This window comes from Elephas maximus, chromosome 18, assembly GCF_024166365.1.
Source record: "Elephas maximus indicus isolate mEleMax1 chromosome 18, mEleMax1 primary haplotype, whole genome shotgun sequence".
NCBI lineage: Eukaryota > Metazoa > Chordata > Mammalia > Proboscidea > Elephantidae > Elephas > Elephas maximus.
Window position 1 is genome coordinate 43,877,111 of NC_064836.1, and position 20,176 is coordinate 43,897,286.

At 36.3% G+C, this 20,176-nt stretch overlaps 1 protein-coding gene across 1 annotated transcript in view; it reads left to right on the forward strand.

Moving 5' to 3' along the window:
* The window catches only part of C18H21orf91 (chromosome 18 C21orf91 homolog), a 33,125-nt gene extending 13,207 nt beyond the window's left edge, over window positions 1-19,918 (forward strand). Inside the window, exons 3-5 of the mRNA XM_049858586.1 lie at window positions 11,636-12,172; window positions 13,221-13,283; window positions 15,088-19,918. Coding sequence (XP_049714543.1) covers window positions 11,636-12,172; window positions 13,221-13,283; window positions 15,088-15,254 — 767 coding nt within the window. The 3' untranslated portion in view covers window positions 15,255-19,918. The remainder of the gene's footprint in view (window positions 1-11,635; window positions 12,173-13,220; window positions 13,284-15,087) is intronic.
* Window positions 19,919-20,176: the final 258 nt, after the last annotated feature.

Genomic DNA, 20,176 nt, shown 5'->3' on the forward strand with positions numbered 1-20,176 from the left:
TGTTGCCCTGACAGTATCTTCCTATCCTAGTGTGTGTGTACAATAAAAAACCCAAACCGATTGCCGTCAAGTCGATCCCAACTCATAGAGACTATAGGGCAGAGTAGAGCTGCCCCATAGGGTTTCAAAGACTAAAAATCTTTACAGAAGTAGACTGCCCCATATTTCTCAGGCGGAGTCGCTGGTGAGTTCAAACTGCGAACGTTTTGGTTATCAGCCAAGCACTTTAACCACCGTGCTGCCAGGGCTCTGTGTGTGTGCAGTAGCATCATTAAAAGAAGTGCTGTAGGAATACGATTGAAGCGTACCAAAATAAACCAAACCCAGTGCCGTCGAGTTGATTCCGACTCATAAAAACCCTACAGGACAGAGTAGAACTGCCCCATAGAGTTTCCAAGGAGCTCCTGTCGGATTCCAACTGCCGATCCTTTGGTTAGCAGCCATAGCACTTAACCACTCTGCCACCAGGGTTTCCAGTTGAAGTGTAGATTAGCTAAAACATGTTGTACACACAAAAAGAGAGAGTGGAGGGAGAGAGCAGGCTGTCTCATTAGGGGAGAGAGTAATTGGGAGTGTGTAGCAAGGTGTATATGGGTTTTTGTGTGAGAGACTGACTTGTGTAAACTTTCACTTAAAGCACGATAAAAATAATTAAAAAAAAACATGTACAGCACTACATTTATGTAGTTCACATTGGTCTAAACTGTAATTTTTATTTCTGTTTTATCATTTTTCAGTATGAGTCATCAATTACAGCTTTTTTTTCTAGCTTTGGTTTTCTTATTAAATGGTTGGTGGATTGTAGTAAAGTTCCATTAGTGTTAATTTTTAACTATTGACTACTTACACTAGTCATTGAATTATCAACCAACCAACCAGTTGCTTTTGGTTGGTTGATAATTCCGACTCATGGCAACCCCGTGTCTTCAGAGTAGAATTGTGCTTCATATAGTTTTCAATGGCAGTGAAGCTTTTGGAAGTAGGTCACCAGGACTTTTTTCCAAGGTGCCTTTTGGGTGAATTCAGACTTCCTACTAGGAAGTATATCTCTACTTATCAGGTGTTTTTTTAAAAAAAACTAACTAAGGAATAAAACCAAACCAAGCCCGTTGCTATCAAGTCGATTCCGACACATAGAGACCCTTATAGGACAGAGTAGAGCTGCCCTAGTGGAGCACCTGGTGGATTCAAACTGCTGACCTTTTGGTTAGCAGCTGTAGCTCTTGACCACAATGCTGCCAGGGTTTACGTTTAAGGAAAAGCCAACCAGAATTTCAGGAAGCGATTCATATGCAAAAAATTGGGATGTACAACTGATGTTTTATAAATAGCTGCAGGAAAGCTTTTCATTTTGTTTTTCTTGTTTTTAAAGGAGAAAAACAAGTTTCTCAGAACCCTATCTAGGCAGGCTGCAGTTCAGGAGATGAAGGGCAAAGAGTTAACATTTTTTGCTTTCGAACCTATAAGTTTACATTGCCATAATGGTTTGCCCCATTCATCTGGTTATTAGAAGTCTGTTGTGACATCCTCACGCACAAAAAAATTTTAAGAGCGTCAGTACATTTAATTGATTAGAGCTATCTATGTGGGGAAAGTGGAACAGATAGTTACTTGGGAATACTGATTTAGCACTTTTTATGTTATAACTTGCTTCAATTGGTTGTGGCACTTAAAAATTGTAGTCTAAATTTTATATATTTTAATGTACCAGAAAAACAAATTCAGCTTTTATATTCTGTGCTGTTATGAGCTTAGTGTCCCATCTTATATCAACAGTAAGATTTCAAAAGAAATGGTGATAGCCTCCATCCATGTTCTCTTTCTAAGTACCTTTCTCCTTAATCAATTACCTATGTACAAGCTGTCGGATCTGATACAGTGGCCTAGCTACAATGTGTTTATTTAAGTTTAAATTAAATAAAATTAAAACTAGTTTCTTACATTTCAAATGCTCAATAGCCACATGTGGCTAGTGGCAACCATACTGGATAGTGCAGATACAGAACATGTCCGTCATCACAGAAAGTTCTGTTGGATAGTGCTGGTAGAAAAACAGGTAGCTAAGTTAGGGAGTAGATTGAGTGTGAATTGTTATCTTTTGTACCCTCTGGCAATAAACAGTTGTTATGTAGGTGTGTTTCCCCAGTTTTCCAAATGTTATAATGAAAAAGGAGGATTCACTGAGAGAGGTGTTCTTTTTGACAAGTCATTTGCAATTTATACATTGTGTTTTATGGGTAGAATTCACTATTTTTTATGGGTAGAACAAGAGTCGGTTTTCTTGGTTATTCAAAGTTGCAATATAGCTTTTAATATTATCTCCATGAACTCTTAGCTCTCTGAAATTTGCACTTAAAATTCATATATTGAATTAAGCTGTTTTGATTAACAGCTTAATCTTTCCTTTAGCACACACAAAAACTTTAATGGCATAAACATCTATAAGCTGAAATCTGCTGTCTAAAGACCACCTGTTGGTATGTCTTTCTTTAGGGCAGTGATTCTCAAAGTGTGGAAAAGGGAGTTGCTAAACCCATCTGTGTGCTTAGTGTGGTTGCCAGTAATCCCATATGCTCCCAATGCAGAGATAAGAAGCAATTGCCTATTACTTTTTGTCGGGTCTATTACTTTTAAACAGCATGGTTGTTACTTGAACACAGCAGGCTATTTTTAAGTGGTTTTTGTGTTATCAAAAGATGAGGAAGGTGCTCTGTTTATCACGTCACTCACTAAGGCACTGACATAGGACATCTGATAAAAATTTTCTCTGGGCAGAAGCCTGTTCTATTACGGGTTCAGGAAGGAATTAGTGGCTCCAGCTCTCCATCCTTGCTCTCCCACCTTTGATCTAATCTTCCACCATTAGCCCTTGACAGGATAGACTGTCTGAGCATCCTCCCATGAAGTGGCTGTAGCTGGCAGTAGATGTAATAGTAGTGATGCATCTTGAATCCTGGCTTGAGTGTTGCTGCTTGCTTATCAGGCCCAGAGAGTTGGGTGTCAAAGCATCATTGGGACAAGCAGCATTTACACTACAGCTTTCCAAACCTATACTGAGGCGCAGCCTTCTGTAGGACACGTGTCACTAAGTAACATTGCTGGGAGCCTGCTGGTTCACATGTACATGTGCAGCCATTAAGGGAGTGGTAGGAGCTGTTTTGAATTGAAGAGCACACTATTTTTAGAGATACTAGCCAGTTGCTGCCAGATTTTGTTTTTATGAGAAACCAAGAAATTGAAAATCATATGTGAATCTAAAATTTTTCCCCTTTTAAAACACTTTTAGGCTAGAAAAATGTCAGCAATAATAGATCCAGCCTTCAGGCTATATGTCACCTCTACTCGCAGGGCTTTTTCTTTACTACTTTTATCAAAACTTGAAATCTCGAAAACAAGGAAATAACAGCTCAGTCCTTTCAGTCTTTCTTAGTACTGCAGGGTTTAGCCATCCTCACTTTTTACAGTTAGCGCTTGTTAAAGAAACAAAAGATTACTTCTTATTAAAATGAGCAGCACATGGACATGCAGGTGCTTGCTCTCTACTTTCTTAGCAACTAAGGTAAAATCATCATAAAAAGAAAAACACCTTAGCTCTTGGAAAATTCTTTAAGCCAGGCAAAATGTGAGCCTTGAGAAAAAAGGCTTTGAAGCAATAATACAGGAGTTGTTATCCAAATGTTTGTTACGTTTGAAGGCACTATGCTTAAAAACTTTTTCACAGCACGTTAACCTGGAACTTAACCGTAACTAAATTTTCTCGTCCTCTCTAAACATCGAGAAGGATCACACAAACCTACCATTTGGAAAACTTAATACTGCCAGTTCTCTGATTCTGCTTTAAGCTTGAGGTAAAAGTTAAAGTGCTTGCCCTCTATTGCTTGCTGATCTACTGATGTGTGATACATACATATTACTGCTTTACCTCCAAATACTGGTTGTATAGGACCCCTGGTGACACAGTGGTTAAACACTTGCTTGGCTGCTGACCAAAAAGATGGGCTGTTTGAACTCACTGGCCACTCTGCAGGAGAAAAGACCTGGTAATCTGCACCTGTAAAGACGACTGCCTAGGAAGCCCTATGGGGCAGTTCTACTCTGTCATGTAGGGTTGCTATGACTTGGAATCAACAACTGGTTGTATGATATTCCGCCAACCTACAAAGCATCAAATTATAGGAAGCCGTTCCATTGACTGAGTAATGGAGTATAGTAATCAAATTGAAAATAAAGGCTTCAGTCAGTTGACAGACAGGAAACATGTGTAAGGCAGTCAGATAATACAATTCAAGAATGTGTGAAGCGTAAAGCCATGCAGCATCAGTATACTCAGCCGAGAGTCAGTAGTATTTGACAGGTCCAGCTGGTGAGCCATCAGGAAAGGATTGCTTAGCTTGTCTGCATTACTGCCAAATCATAACTAAGGTCTTCTCCAGGAGGCTAGAGTTAAAAGCAGAGGATAATGAACTTAAAGTGTTTTGGTTTTTATGGCTGTTTTTTAGCGGCATTTAGACTATCGTTTTAGTTAGGGGGGAAAATGTGGTAATATAGGCAGTTAGCATGTAAAACATAAGAAAACTGGAAATAACCTTATTTTAAAAGAGACAGTGGTAGGTAGAGAAAATCGGTCTACATTTGAGTGGTTTTTGCTGTTCTGTGGGTTTAACCAAGTTGCCTTAAAGCAAATAAATCTTAAAGAGGAGTTAAAGGATAGAAGTTTGGATAGCTTGCCAGATTAATTGTTGTTAGGTGCCCTAGAGTCATTTCTGACTCATAGCGACCCTGTGTGCAACAGAATGAGACACTGCTCGTTCCTGCACCATCCTCACCATCGTCGCTAAATTTGAGCCCGTTGTTGCAACCACCACTGCAGTGAGATGACTGTAATGAGATGCATACAGTCCATCTCATTGAGGGCCGCCTTCTTTTTCATGAACTCTCGACTTTACCAAGCATGATGTGCTTCTCCAGGGATTGGTTCCTCCTCGTAGCATGTCCAAAGTACATAAGACAAGGTCTCACCATCCTTGCTTCTGAGGAGCCTTCTGGCTGTACTGCTTGGAAGACAGATTTGTTCATTCTTCATGCAGTTGAAGGTATATTTAGTATTCCTCACCAACACCATAATTCAAAGGCATCAGTTCTTCTTTGATCTTCTGTATTCGTTGTCTGGCTTTCTCATGCATATGAGGCAATGAAAATACCATGGCTTGAGTCAGGTGCACCTTAGTTCTCAGAGTGTTATCTTTGCTTTTTAACATGCTAAAAGAGGTCTTTTGCAGCACATTTGCCCAATGAAGTACATTTCTTGATTTCTTGACTGCTGCTTCCATGGGCATTGATTGTGGATTCAAGTAAAATGATATCCTTGACAACTTCAATCTCTTCTCCATTTATCGTGATGTTGCTTACTGGTCCAGCTGTGAGGATTTTTGTTTTCTTTATGTTGAGGCTGTGGGCTTTGATCTTTATCAGTAAGTGCTTCAAGTCCTTTTCACTTTCAGCAAGCAAGTTGTGTCATCTGCATATCACAGGTTGTTCATGAGTCTTCCTTCAATCCTGATGGCTGTATTCTTCATATAGTCCAGCTTCTCGGATTATTTGCTCAGCAAACCGACTAAATAAATATTGTGAAAGGATACAACCCTGATCCACACTTTTCCTGATTTGAAGCCACGTGGTATCCCTTTGTTCTGTTCGAACAACTGCCTCTTGGTCTGTGTACAGGATCCTTATGAGCACAATTAAGTGTTCTGGAATTCCCATCCTTTGCGTGTTATACATAAGTTTTTTATGATCCATACAGTTGAATGTATTTGTGTAGTCAGTGAAACACAGGTAAACATCTTTCTGGTATTCTTTCAGCCAAGATCCATCTGAAAATATGTTAGAACGGTATAAAAAATCAGAGGTAAGAGTGGAAATTGATCAAAGAGGAAACTACTGAGAAAAAGCAGCTTAACTATTTGAAAATATCACTGTTCATACAGAAATATATATACAGCCTATATAGATTTCCCAAGCAGCCTTTATTTAGGAAAAAAAAAAACAAAACTAGTGCTTTAAAAAAGTTAGTAATTGTGGTTACCAGTTAAGGTCTTAATTCTCTAAAAATGATCTCAAGACAAAAGAAAGTAACATGGACATCTTTGAGGTATGTTTTATAGAAGTTTTCATAATAGGATGTTAATGAACTACATTGGCCTTCAGTTTTATTAGCAAGGAAATTGTAGTGTGATCTTTGTTGAGCTGGTTTGGAAAGTCCTAATAATTCAACTCCTGAAAATATTAACTCATTAAATTTAAATTCGTTTAGATTCATTCTCTTTCAAAAGCGCTGAGAAAACAAATTAGTGCTCAGAGCAGTTTACACTTGTAAACGCAATTAAAACTGAAAAGTAAATCAGGAAGCTCACTGGGATCCCTGGTAATGACGGTAGCTGTTTCTCCTGTATTAATTTAAACTGATGAGGTGGAAAAAACAAAATTACTGCAAGAGTTTATAAGATTACTTGTATATTGCTGATACAAATTAAGTGAGCTACTCGCATTGTTTTCTAGACTAAAAAATAAATTGTTCAAATATACCTATGAATTGGTCAGTGAGTTGTATTTCTTGAATTTTTAGCTTTCTCTGCTACTGCATAGCAAGTAATTTCAAATTGAACTTTAAAACTCAGTCAAGTTTTAAAATTTTAGTTAGTTTGACTTAGCTAAAGAAGTTAGAGGTACAAATCTGGATGAATGAGCTACACATTTACATAAAACAGCTTTCTTGTATATTCACTGCAATATACAATAGAAGTTCATGATTTTGCTTGGCAGATTAAATGATACCACAGGAATGCCATCTCTATCTGTGCCACTCATCAGTTCTTCATACTAACAGCCCATTAGACTAAATACAGGAATAACTTCACTGAGAGATGCCTCTAATTGTCCTCTGAGCAGCCTGGCAGATCCACACATTTGGTTCTCTGCCCCGCCCCCCTTCCAGGGTGGACATTGTAGTAGACCTTGAATAATAATTAGTAACAAGGTTTATTTTTGCTTCTGTTTTGTGTTAATATAGTTTTCCTTTACTCATTTAACCTTTTCTTTGTTTAAAGCAGCCACTATGTGCCAGGCGTTAATGACACTGAGGGTGCGTGTAAGACAGATGTGGTCTATCTCCTCAGTAAACTTACTGTCTAACAGGAGATAAAGGCCAGTAAGCAGGCCGTTGTAAAATCTGGTGTGTTGAGTGGTACAGTAGGTCAGCCTAACCTAGATGTATTGGTTAGAGAAAACTTCTCAGAGGAAGTATAGATAGGAGATGATGGTGACCCAGTAGTATAGTGGCAATAGTAATAGAGTGAAGTAGAAGGATTTGAGATGTCGTAGGTGCTAGATTATATGGAAAAAAAAAAATCGACAAGGATGAACAGCAGAACATCTGGGATTGAGGGGTGGGAGAAGCTGTCAAGGAGGATACCCAGGTTTCTTCCTTGAGCAGTTGTTGGTGCCACACTCAGGAAAAGGATCGAGGTGAGGTTTGGGTGGTGAGAATGGAGGAAGAGGAGTTTACTATAGGCAGGGTGAGTTTGAGGAGCTTAGGGGACATTTAAGTGGAAATGTCCAATAAAAGGCTATTCTAAATGTGTATTCAGAGCTCTCCTTGCCTGCAGCAGGTTTTTTTTTTTTTTTAATTTCCTCATACCTTTTATGCATGGGATTTTCTCCTGAACGAACATCTGAATTTGAAATTTATTTTGCATTTATGTTTTCATTATAAATTTAATATTATAGATTGGTGATTTACTGTTCAACTGACCAGATTGTTCATATGCATATAAAGTACTATAATAAAATGTGCAAAGACCTGGAGTTAGAAAACCAAAAGGGAAGAACACGCTTGGCATTTCTCAAGCTGAAAGAAGTGAAGAAAAAATTGAAGTCTCAAGTTACAATTTTGAAGGATTCTATGGGCAAAATATTGAACTACAAAGAAAGCATCAGAAGATGAAAGGAATATGCAGAGTCACTGTACCAAAAAGAATTGGTTGACATTCAGCTATTTCAGGAGGTAGCATATGATCAAGTATCAATGGTATTGAAGGAAAACGTCCAAGCTGTACTGAAGGCATTAGCAAAAAGCAAGGCTCTAGGAATTGACTAAACACCATTCGAGATGTTTCAACAAACACATACAGTGCTGGAAGCACTCACTTGTCAATGCCAAGAAGTTTGGAAAACGGCTACCTGGTCGACTGGAAGAGATCCACATATGTGCCCATTCCAAAGAAAGGTGATCCAACAGAATGTGAAAATTATCAAACAATATTAATATCACATGAAAGTAAAATTTTGCTGCAGATACTTCAAAAGTAGTTGCAGCAGTACATCAACAGGGAACTACCAGAAATTCAAGCCAGATTCAGAAGAGGATGTGGAACAAAGGATATCATTGCTAATGGATTATGGCAGAAAGCAGAGAATACCAGAAGGATGTTTACGTCTGTTTTATTGATTATGCAAAGCCATTCGACTAGGTGAATCTTAGCAAATTATGGATAATATTATGAATGGGAATTCCAGAACACTTTAATTGTGCTCATGGGGAACCTATACATAGACCAAGAGGCAGTTGTTCAAACAGAACAAGGGGATACTGCGTGGTTTCAAATGAGGAAAGGTTTGTGTCAGGGTTGTGTCCTTTCACCATACTTAACCTGTATGCTGAGCAAATAATCTGAGAAACTGGACTATATGAAGAAGAACGGGGCATGAGGAGTGGAGGAAGACTGATTAACAACCTGCATTATGCAGATGACACAACCTTGCTTGCTTGCTGAAAGTGAAGAGGACTTGAAGCATTTACTGATGAAGATCGAAAACTACAGCCCTCAGTATGGATTACATCTCAACATAACTGGGCCAGTAAGCAATATCACAATAAATGGAGAAAATATTGAAGTTACCAAGGATTTCATTTTACTTGGATCCTCAGTCAACATCCATGGAAGCAGCAGTTAAAAAGTCAAACAATGTATTGCATTGGGCACATCTGCAAAAGACCTCTTTAAAGTGTTAAAAAGCAAAGATGTCATGTTGCGGACTAAGGTGCGCCTCACCCAAGCCGTGGTATTTTCAGTCGCCTCATATGCCTGCAGAAGTTGGACAATGAATAAAGAAGACCAAAGAAGAATTGATGCCTTTGAATTATGGTGTTGGCAAAGAATGTTGAATATACCGTGGACTGCCAGAACAAAAAAAAATCCCTCTTGGAAGAAGTACAGCCAGAATGCTCCTTAGAAGTGATGATGGCGAGACTTTATCTCATGTACCTCAGACATGTCATCAGGAGGAACCAGTCCCTAGAGCAGCTCACCATACTTTGTTAAGTAGTGGGTGAGCATAAAAGAGGACCCTCAACAAGACGGATTGACATTAAAAAGCCTTTAATTTTAAAAGTTCACGTTGTTACTCAAATAAGCATCTGTTGTATTGATCTACTTTTGAGCTCTGGAGTACATCAGGAAAATGAGTTGTTTCATTTTTCTCTTTTTTAAATACAATTTCTGAGGTTTCTGAATAAATGCAAAAAACAATACTGAACAGCAGCATTTAATTATTTTCTGTAGCTTAGTTTGGAACCCTTCTATAAAGAATTTGCTTTCATATAGACTGAAGGAGAAACTTATAATTTACTATATTTAGATTCAGCTAAATAATTTGATACATAAGAGCTTGGGCATGGGCTGAGAATGAGACCATTTGTTAGACATCTTTTGGCAGTGAGACCTCACAAGCTCTTTAATAAATTTTCCAAAGTTAGTAAACAAGTTTCAGGCTCTCTCTGTCTACCTGCTGTTTACCTAGAGGAATAAGTTTGGAATTAAACAGCAGCATATCTCTATTTTTTACTTCATCTATAACTTGTACTTATGATCTTTTTGTCATATATATGATCCAAAATATATATAAAACTTTTAATAGTCTCATAAGCAAGGCTTGTGAACTTTTTCTGTGTTTATTAAACTAGTTTCGATGATGTACATGCTATTATTAAATAGAGCTTTGAGATTTTGCACTTATTCTAATGTTGCTAGAAATTTGACTTGCTCAGACAGGAACTGGTGCAAACACACACATACACATAGTTGCAGTACAAATGACTAAGTGGTAAATAAAATGTATATGAAATTCTGTCTTAAAATATCTTTGTACTCAGTGGAGGAAATATGGCTCAGATATTTGAATTTACCGTTGTGAGTGGTTGGTTCACATACACATACACTGTTTTTATTCAGGAGGTGTTACCCACGTAGCATGTGATGACTTCCCAGGGAACTGAGAGAGCTGACTGAACGCTTGTTGTGGCCATCTCAGCAAGTTCTGCCATTGCCTGATGTTATATCTTCTGAGAACAAATTAATATTTGCATCCACTTTTATAACTGACCTAATACCATTAAAGGGCAGATATTTCATTACCTAGCTTTTAGCCAGAGTTTGGAGTTCAGGTAATAAAATTGTAATGGCTTTGATTTTTAAAGCAATGGGTGAATAATAGAGTATAATTTTTTCTAATGAGTCAGCAAAAACTTTTTATAAACGTAGTGCACCTGAGTAACTCTCCGTTTAAGTTTTCAAAGCCGAGCAGATGTAGACTGGTTAATTCTGGCAGGCACTCGTTTTCAGCTCCACATCCTTGGTTCACCTTCAGAATAAAAGCTCTGCTGTGTGATTTGAATAATGTGGTTTGAACTTAAGAAAATGCATGAATTTCTGTATTTGGGGGAAAATCAGTTGGTTACCCACAGGATTGCTTTGAATTGGAATCAATTCCTGTGGCAATGGGTTCAGTTAAGATACTTAGATTCTACGAAGACGTTGAGGGATAGAAAGTGTAATAAAAGTATTGCCATTATTTATGGTCTGTAATGAGGAATTGGTGAGAGGAAGAAATATGCTCGCTATTGTGTCTTGACAGATTGAATTTACTGTTTTATGAAAAATAACTACACATAATGCATTTCTTCTAGAAGATGAAATTATTTTAATGAAGTTGTAAATGTAAAACACATTGGAAGCTTTTTAAAATAAATAAAGCAGTTTACTAACTTTTCAGGGTTATTAATTTGTATTTTCTGGTTTTGATTTATTTTCCCCAACAACAGCATATAACTAATAATTTAAGAATGCGATTTACTGTTTTTGTAAAAAAAAAAAAAATTGTTGAGCATTTCTGTTGTTGAGCTTTATAAAAGAAAATTTTGCAAGTGTGTACCTCAAGAGGATTAGTGAAGAAAGTATTACAAAGGCCAAGATTCTGTAAAGTTCAGTGGCCAAGTTCAGTAGTATTGTTTATATTGTATGCAATAACATGTCTCTGAACTAAGATTAAAATTGAATTGTTAAGTTCTAAGAAAGGCTTTGCTATTCATAACACTTTAGCATTACTGAAAATATAAATTGAAACATATTAGTAGACCATATCTTATGTATTATTAATTCCAATATTCTTTAACATTTTTCTTCTGATTTACAAATTGTCAGTAACTCCATGTTTTACTAAGATTTGCATATTCTTAAAAAGCAATTTTTAAAAAATACATAAAAACTGCTCAACTTTTCTTTTTCTTTTTTTCCTACAGGAGTACCAAAATCTAATCTCTTGCACAGTAGATCATTAAGGGGCCATAAAGACTGCTTTGAAAAATACCATTTGATTGCAAACCAGGATTGTCCTCGGTCTAAGCTTTCAAAAAGTACTTACGAAGAAGTTAAAAACATTTTGAGTAAAAAGATAAACAGGATTGTACAGTATGCACAAAATAAGGATCTGGATACAGATTCTGAATGTTCTAAAAATCCCCAGCATCACCTGTTTAATTTCAGGCATAAACCAGATAAAAAGCTACTGCCACAGTTTGACTCTCAAGTACCAAAGTATTCTGCAAAATGGGTAGATGGAACTACAGGTGGCCTTGCAAGCTGTACACAAAGAATTTTGGAGCAGAGGGAAAATACAGACTTTGGGCTTGCGATGTTACAAGATTCAGGTACCAGTTTATGCCATGATAGTATATTGTGGCCTCATCATCATAACCAGTCACAGAAAAAAGAAGAGACAGTCTCTAAACCTGAGGCCATGGCCCAGGCCCAGCACCCACATTACAGCAGAGAGGAATGTAAGTAAAATGGAAAGGAAAGAAAAGATTGGTGTTTCATTTTGGTTTTTACATTATTGTGTATGTGTGATATGTCAGTAGTTTTAAAGTGGAATCATAGATGCAATCATTACAGTACAGTGACAGGTTCACCCTAGCAAAAAATGAGATGTCTTGAAACTTTACCCTCAGTTCTCTGGAATAGTTCTCTGGTATATTCTAAGCCTTGAAATTCCGCAGTCACAAAATGATTAAACTACATAATATCAACAGGCTGCGAAGTGGAAAGTTATAAGGTTCATATAGTTTAGAAGTACAACCTCAATCTCTGAGTAACACAGATATTCATGTTGCTTATCCCTAAAAGACTAATTGATTGGGGGTGGTACTTCAAAAGCAAAAACCTGACATTTTGCTAAAGGCCAAAGGTAATAAAAAAAAAAATTTTTTTTTTTTTTAATATGTGCATTTATTTTAAACTTGGAAGAAGTGACTCATTCGGTCTGCATCTGTTTCTCCAAAAACTCATAGAAGCTGAGGTGATTTTAATTGACTTAAAATTAAGGTAGTTTTAGAGCTAGAAGGGACCATGGGTATCTTTTATACAACTTCTTAATTCTCCCTATGAATTATCTATCTAACTGGATAGATTTTATAAACTATTTCCACAATACTCAAATAGTGTTTTTCACAATGCGGGTTATAAATTATAATGCTTAATCAAAATCCGTTTAATGGCTAGTTACTAGCACTTTTTAAAAACTAAAACAATATAAAATATCAGAATACACTGTACCTAATGCTACATGTTTTTTGGTGAAACTTTTGTTTCAGGTGGAGGGTGGTTATGTACTGGCAGTGATGTAAAGTGTGTTTCTTACTGTGGGTTACGGTCAGATTTTGAAAACGACTCCAAACTGCAGAAGTTAACAAATGAATCCTGGGGTACTGCGGAATATTGTGCTGGCAGATAAAGGGAAGTAATTTTTTCGGTAGGACATTGTGTTAGTGATGTAGGCAGCTTATTTTCTGAGGTTTTGACAGTAATGAATATATTTTTATGTTTCAGTGAATTCAATGACTCTTGGTGAGGTACAGCAACTAAATGCAAAGCTCCGACAGCAGATCCAGGGTAAGCAATCAACGCTTTTTGTATGTGAAAATTTTGATACAGAAAGTCCTGTATGACAGGCCATCATTAGCGTCATCTGCATTTAAACTTGGAAATGAGACTTGAATCTACAATACTGTCCAGAGCAAAAAAACTAAGAAAACAACTTCTTTTTGAACTGCAGGGGGAATAGGTGTTTCTGTTTTAAGTGAAAGTAGAGGCTATATCATATCCCTACCTATTATTAGCGATTTATTAACTACCTACTAAAAGGTTGGCAATTCACATCCGCCAGGCATGATGCAGGTGTGCTCCCTAATAGTTCTGTAAGGCAGGTGGTATTCGCTCTGTGTTCTTTGTTGGTGGTGTTTTAATTGTGAACAATTGCAAATATATGCAAGAGTAGTGAGACTAGTATAGTGAACAGCTAAAAAAAAGCTAATGATTTCTTAACAAATACTATGTTAACACTGTTCATAGTGTTCAGATTTCCCCAGTTGTCTCTTTTCTTTTTTGTTTGAAGAAACTGCATTTTAGAGCTGTTAAGCTGCTTACAAAGATCATGCATTCAATCAGTAGCAGATTAAGGATTCTAACCAGTTGCCATCAAGTTGATACCTGACTTCCAGCAACCCTGTGTGTGTCAAGAGTAGAACCGTTCTGTGTAGGATTTTCAGGGGCTGATTTTTCAGAAGTAGCGGATCACCAAACCTTTCTTCGAGGCACCTCTGGATGGACTTGAACCTCCAGCCTTTTGGTTACCAATTGAGCACGTTAACCGTTTGCAATACCCAGGGACTCCTAAGGATTCTAACACCTATCTTTTTAAGTCCAAAGCTAGTGGTCTTTATTGACCACACAGCCTCTCAGAATAATGTAAATAATGATAGTAATAATAATAGCAACTTGGATTTGTGAAGTCCTTGGCTGTATTTGACAAATATGATTTTATTTCATCCTCACAGTAACCCTGTGAGATGTTATGCCATGAGAGTATATTATGGCCCCATCATCATAACCAGTCACAGAAAAAAGAAGAGACAGTCTCTAATCCAGAAGCCATGGTCCAGACCCAGCCCCCACTTTACAGCAGAGAGGAATGTTTACTATCATTATCCCTTACTGGGAAATTGAAAATGTGTTACTTGCCTGAAGCTCTTAAGAGTAGGAGCAAATATTCAAAAATCCAAGTACTCTGATTCCAAAACCTCTTAGAGGAATTTTCAGACCTGGGTACTACTAATGGAAACTTCCCGTCCATAAGTCATACTAGATATTTATTGAACCTGTTTGTAGATTCTGATCGAAAAGTGGTTCAGGTGTAGTCATAGTTTCCATTTCTGCTGTACGTCTCTGTAGTCATTGCTTATGACTTTACATTTCACTTGATGGAGAAAAGGAATACAGTATCCCAGCTGTCTTGTTGTTGTTGGGTGTCATTGAGTCAGTTCTGACTCGTAGTGACCAATGTGGCAGAACTGCCCCTGTAGGGTTTTCTAGGCTGAAGCAGATGACCAGGTCTTTCTCCTGTGGAGCCACTGGGTGGGTTTGAACCTCTAACCTTTTTGTTAGCAGCCAGGCACTTAACTGTTGCACCACCAGGGCTCCTTCCCAGTTGGCTAGACTGTAAAATACACAGACTTCTTAGGCTAATTGAAACTTGTAAGACTTTGTGGAGAACACAGCTATCACAGCTGTTTCCTCTGGGCCAAATCAGTGTCATTGAGAAAATTTCCCTAATGTGTTCATTTCAGTTAGAGTACTTGAAATCAAAGGTTAGCTTTTTTGTGTATTAAAACAGAAACTACTTTTTAAATCTTTACAGAAGTTTTTGAAGAGTTAACACATCAAGTGCAAGAAAAAGATTCCTTGGCCTCAGAGCTCCATGTCCGCCATGTTGCCATCGAACAGCTTCTCAAAAACCATTCCAAGTTACCATGTCTGCAAGTAGGGCGAGCAGGAATGAAGTCAAACCTACCCATAAACAACTGAACGAAACTCACAGTTACTTCATAAGCTCTACAGTTCATTGGTCTGCCAGGCATGTAAAGTTTGAAGAAAGTTATAGTTCATTCTTTTATAGTTATTAAATTTGCCATGCTTAAGGCGATGCTACAGTCTTCGTCAAATAAAGCAGATTGTTATACTCTAGTCTTTAGGGTTAATCATTTTGGGAATCTTTTTCCCGTAATTACTGAAGGCCCCCTCTCTAACTCTTACCACATGTGACTACTTCAGTATACTGTTACAATGTGATTTTATTAAACGTATTTTAACATAACCCACCTGTCAGAACTATAGAAGGTTAACAAACTGCTTAGATTAGTCTAACTACTAAAGAAAAATTTTAAGAGGGAGATAGAATTCATTATATTCAGCTCTTATTTATTATGAGCAATATTTTAATATGAAAATTTTATATGTAAATGCTATTTTAGGTACCTTTCCATTCTCTTTATACATGTGTATTTAAATGGCTCTGTATATATTACATACTTTCATGTGTGAATACGTTCATTCATATTTCAGATCACTGCGTTTTATTAGAATGTTTTTACAACTATTATCTTGTTTTCCAAAGAAAAAGTGTATTTTGGAGTAGAAATCTATCTAGTTGAATTGTTTTAATTTCTAGTTACTCAATGAAAGGGGAATTAATGAAATACAAGTAAATAAAATGCATTATTTTTTTTCTAACAAAAACTGTTCTGAATTAGTTCAGGAAGAAAATGCTAATCTAGTTTTATATGTCAACTTGTCTCCATAGAGAAAAAAGTCTCTACTACTTATTACTTTCGTTCTAATTGCTTTGATGTGTTAAGAGTTTGGACAGTGTAAATCAAGCCTGACTTCCGAATCAAATGTAATATCCAACTTTCCTCAAATTCAATGTGCTGTAAAATTGTTGTCTTTGAAAAAAATTAAAAAATATTCAGTGTCCCACTTTGGGTAAAGGTTCAAGAATTCCTTAAGCTGTCCAAATTCTTTATCAACATCATTGAAATTAGTACCCAAAGAAAACAGCCTGTGGGATATTTTTCTAAAATTTAGAATCTAAAGGAAAAGAGGATTGCTTGACAACAAGAAAAACAGGACTTCTAACTAAAAAAAAGCCCATTTTAAAAAGGATATTTTTTTAAGTTGCTTATAATCTTTCCAAAGAGTTCTTAACTAATAGATTGTCTCAACTAGCTAGATAAGTTTTTCAGTAGTATGGTAAATGCTATAACCAATCCAGAGTTAAGTTGGTCTCTAAATTGTGTTTACAGCTGGTGCTTAGAATATTTATGACGGAGATCTTTTGCTTGAGAGAATCTACAGGAAAGCCCATTAACTTGGCAGCCTCATGCATAAATATATGAATGACTTCTGCCATAAATTTGGCAGCCTACTCTGGCTTAGGTCAGATTTTAGTCTTGAACACAAACAGTATTTGACTAAGCAAACACCTCAATCTGGTAGAACACAACTTTTTATAATGCTAAAATGTGTTAAGTTTAGCTGAGGGTATTATTTGAAAATCCATCAATTTTATTTTAGTTTTTCCCTTCTTGAGTATGACAGTTATTTTTGGAGGGAGCATTTGAAGGATGCTTTCAGTTTTTCTCAGTTCTTTGGGACATCCAAAATGAATTTAAAATCCAGGGAATGGGATGCATTGCTTTAGTTTTAATAAGCTTTAAATTTAATATGTGCAATATCAAGTTCTCGATAAATTTACCTAAAGACATTTCCTGATTATGCCAGTTAAGTATCTTAGTGTGGTTAGTTGTTATGGTCACAGTTCTGAATTTGGCTTTACTCTGTTTGGCATAATTCATTAAGATTGTTACCAGCCAGTGTGTCATCCACATTCAGGCTTCTATTTAGATGACTTAGAGACAGTCATAAAAACATTAGGGATGTGTTGGCATTCGGTCTGTCAGTAGCAGCATATTTCCAGAACGTGACCATATTGTGCAGTCCTGAGTACAACAGTGTTATCCAAAGCAAGTGTTTGCTTATCTTTCTCTTAAAGAGTTCCTGGCAAGTATGTAGTTTTACTGATGCGTTTGGAATGATTGGATGGGATGACGCAGGTATTAGGTCTTAATCGGGGACCCTGATTTGTTCCATTTAGATATTTCTGCTTAAGCTCTTCAAAGGAAAGGTGCTCTTTAAAAATATCTGCGGTGCTGGTACTCACACTAGTACTTTTTTCGGACAAAATTTTTGTTGTCGTTCAAGTGTTTCACATGGCAGTTTATCCAGATAACTGGTAAACATATATATACCTGTTACATTAATTTTCTTGATTAAATATGCAATCATTGTATTTCATGGTATCTGCAACTGTAAGGACAAGGGTCAGAGTTGAGTTCTAACTTGAGAGAAACTGTACTACCAGCAGTAATAGTTTTGGTAGGTGTGGCTACCCCGTTCTTCAGGAAGTTTACAACAAAATCTCATTGTAATCAGTAGCTTCAGTTTCATAAATATCAGAAGGCAGACAGCCAATTAGCCGTTACTAACATTTTTAGGATTTGTATGACTAAGAGCAATGAAATAATACTAACATAATTTTTTCAAGTTAGATTTCATAACTAGACAAGTTTGAGTTAAAAAGTTAGAAGTCAAAAGTGATTTTTGACTATACAGGATTGTTTTCGTAAAGATTAAAGTTTTAAAATTTCTTCAGCCTTATTAAGCTAAAAGTTTTTTTTTTTTTTCACTTTGAGATTATCATGTTATTCTTGAATTGTATTTAATACCTAAATTAGTTTTAAAAAAAGGCATGCACTTAAGACATTGTGGTAACAATAATGATTCAGGCAGAATAGTGTTTTGTTTCAGGATGTAGTTTCTTACACACAATGTTGGAGCAAAGAAATGTTCTTAGTTTTTAGAATTATATGTTCATTTCACCACAAAGTGCCCGTTTTTATATACATTTAAGGATTATTTTTAAAATATCAGGTGCATGTTGGAAAGTGATTTCAGAAATACAGTCCAAATATATTCTATTTTATTGTTAGCTTCTTGACAGATAAATTGCAATTTCTTGGGTTTTCATTTTACCATATACCTTGTCAATGAAAATGGTTTAAAGTGCTTTCCTTTTTTGTTATGTATTCTGTAGCTTTTTTTTTTTTTTTAACCTTAGTGTTGACACTCTTGAGGCTTGTCTGTCAATTTTTGGTAGGCTTTTTAAAAAAAATTTGGATCCATTTGTGTGTTAATATTTACCAGTTTGGGTTTTGTTTTGGAAGAAATGCTTTTGTTAACAACATAAGATATAATCCAAAATGTGTATGTGCTAAACTTAAGTAGGAATTTTTAAAGAATAAGTTAACGTGTGTAGCTTGTTAATTGAGAGGTTCAGTTTAGTGACCATAAAATTAGGTTACATATACATGTATAAAAAAAAATTTTTTTTTTTTATACACGAAACCTTTTAAGTGGTACAGTGGAGTTTTAGTGTTATTTTCTCTGACTTAAGTCAGTTAATGTACCGATAGATGTTATTTATCACTGCTTAAGCATTATGCTTAAGTAAGATATTTAAATATTTTAAGTACTTATTAAGAAGTTTAGTACTCTAAAACTTTAAAATATCATCTGTTCAGATGTGGCTATGAAGCAAAGATAATTGACTTTTCATTTCAGTGTTTAATTGCATTTTTAACTTTACCTTGGTAGGAATAATTTGAGGAAATTTGTGGTAAAAATCACTAAAAGATAAAACTCTCAACAGGTTACCTTTGCTAAGTTAAATTTCATGGGAGTGGGGTAGAGGGGAGCCTGTTTACCATAATAATAAAGTGATAGGTCTCTGGCCTAACTGTGGCACCTGGCAGTGCATAAAGTAAAGATATCTTGCAGGGGTGTATAATGCTGTTTGGAATAACAAAGGCACTGTCTTACATCTCAGTATTTTCATTTCACTGCATCCTTCCTGTATTGCGCTTGTTATAATGCGTCTAAGCGTCTAACCGATGAAGCAACTTGTGACTGTAGTTACCTTGATACGAACTATATCATAGCAAGTCCCTAATATTAAGATTTTCTTTTTTAGCATCTAGTTTGTAAGATATACTTTCCTATTCTTTTAAATTCAGATTACTAATGCATTTTAGTGATATTGAATTATCGTACAATTTTAAGTTTACCAAAGTCAAAAAAAAAGTCACAGTGATGAGAATTGACCTCCATCCCCAGTCCCCCCACCTCAGAAAAAAAAAAAAAAAGTCAATCTTGCCCCAATTGCCCATAAAGCAAAAAGGAATTTTAGTAAATGTGGATTTTTTCCTTCAACATGCCTAGTGTTTATTTCCATCCCATTCCTTCCAAAATGAGGTCATTTAGAAAGTGTCCATAGTGACTACTGTTAGATGTCATTCCTGCTTTTACTATTTCTGTGTATCTCTGTGTTAGCCTTGATTTAATCCTGAGTAGCATATGGTCATCAAACTTAATCTCTCCTTGATGTTAGAAATGTTTTTTACAGAATTAGAATTTAGAATAAGAAAATGGAACTACTGTGGTTAAAAAACTAGGTTGGTTTCAAAAAACATATTTAGACATTTGGCTGTTACACTTTTCTTTTAAAACTGCAATAATTTATACATTTGTATTGCTCTGCTTTGGAACTATACCTACATTTGCTTGTCTATTTTTAATTTTACAATAAAACAAGTATTTTGTTATCTGCTAGCTTCTGTGAATGTTTTTAGAGTACCTGTTTTTTTTAATAGTCCCTGGGTGGCACAAACGGCACTCAAGTACTAGCCAAAAGAGTACTAGCTGAAAGGTCGGCCACGTGAAACCCCCCACCGCCCCCAGGCACCTCAGAAGTCAGACCTGGTGATGTGCTGCTGAAAGGTCATAGCCTGGAAAACCCCGTGGAGCAGTTCTACTCTGCACAGGTGGAACCG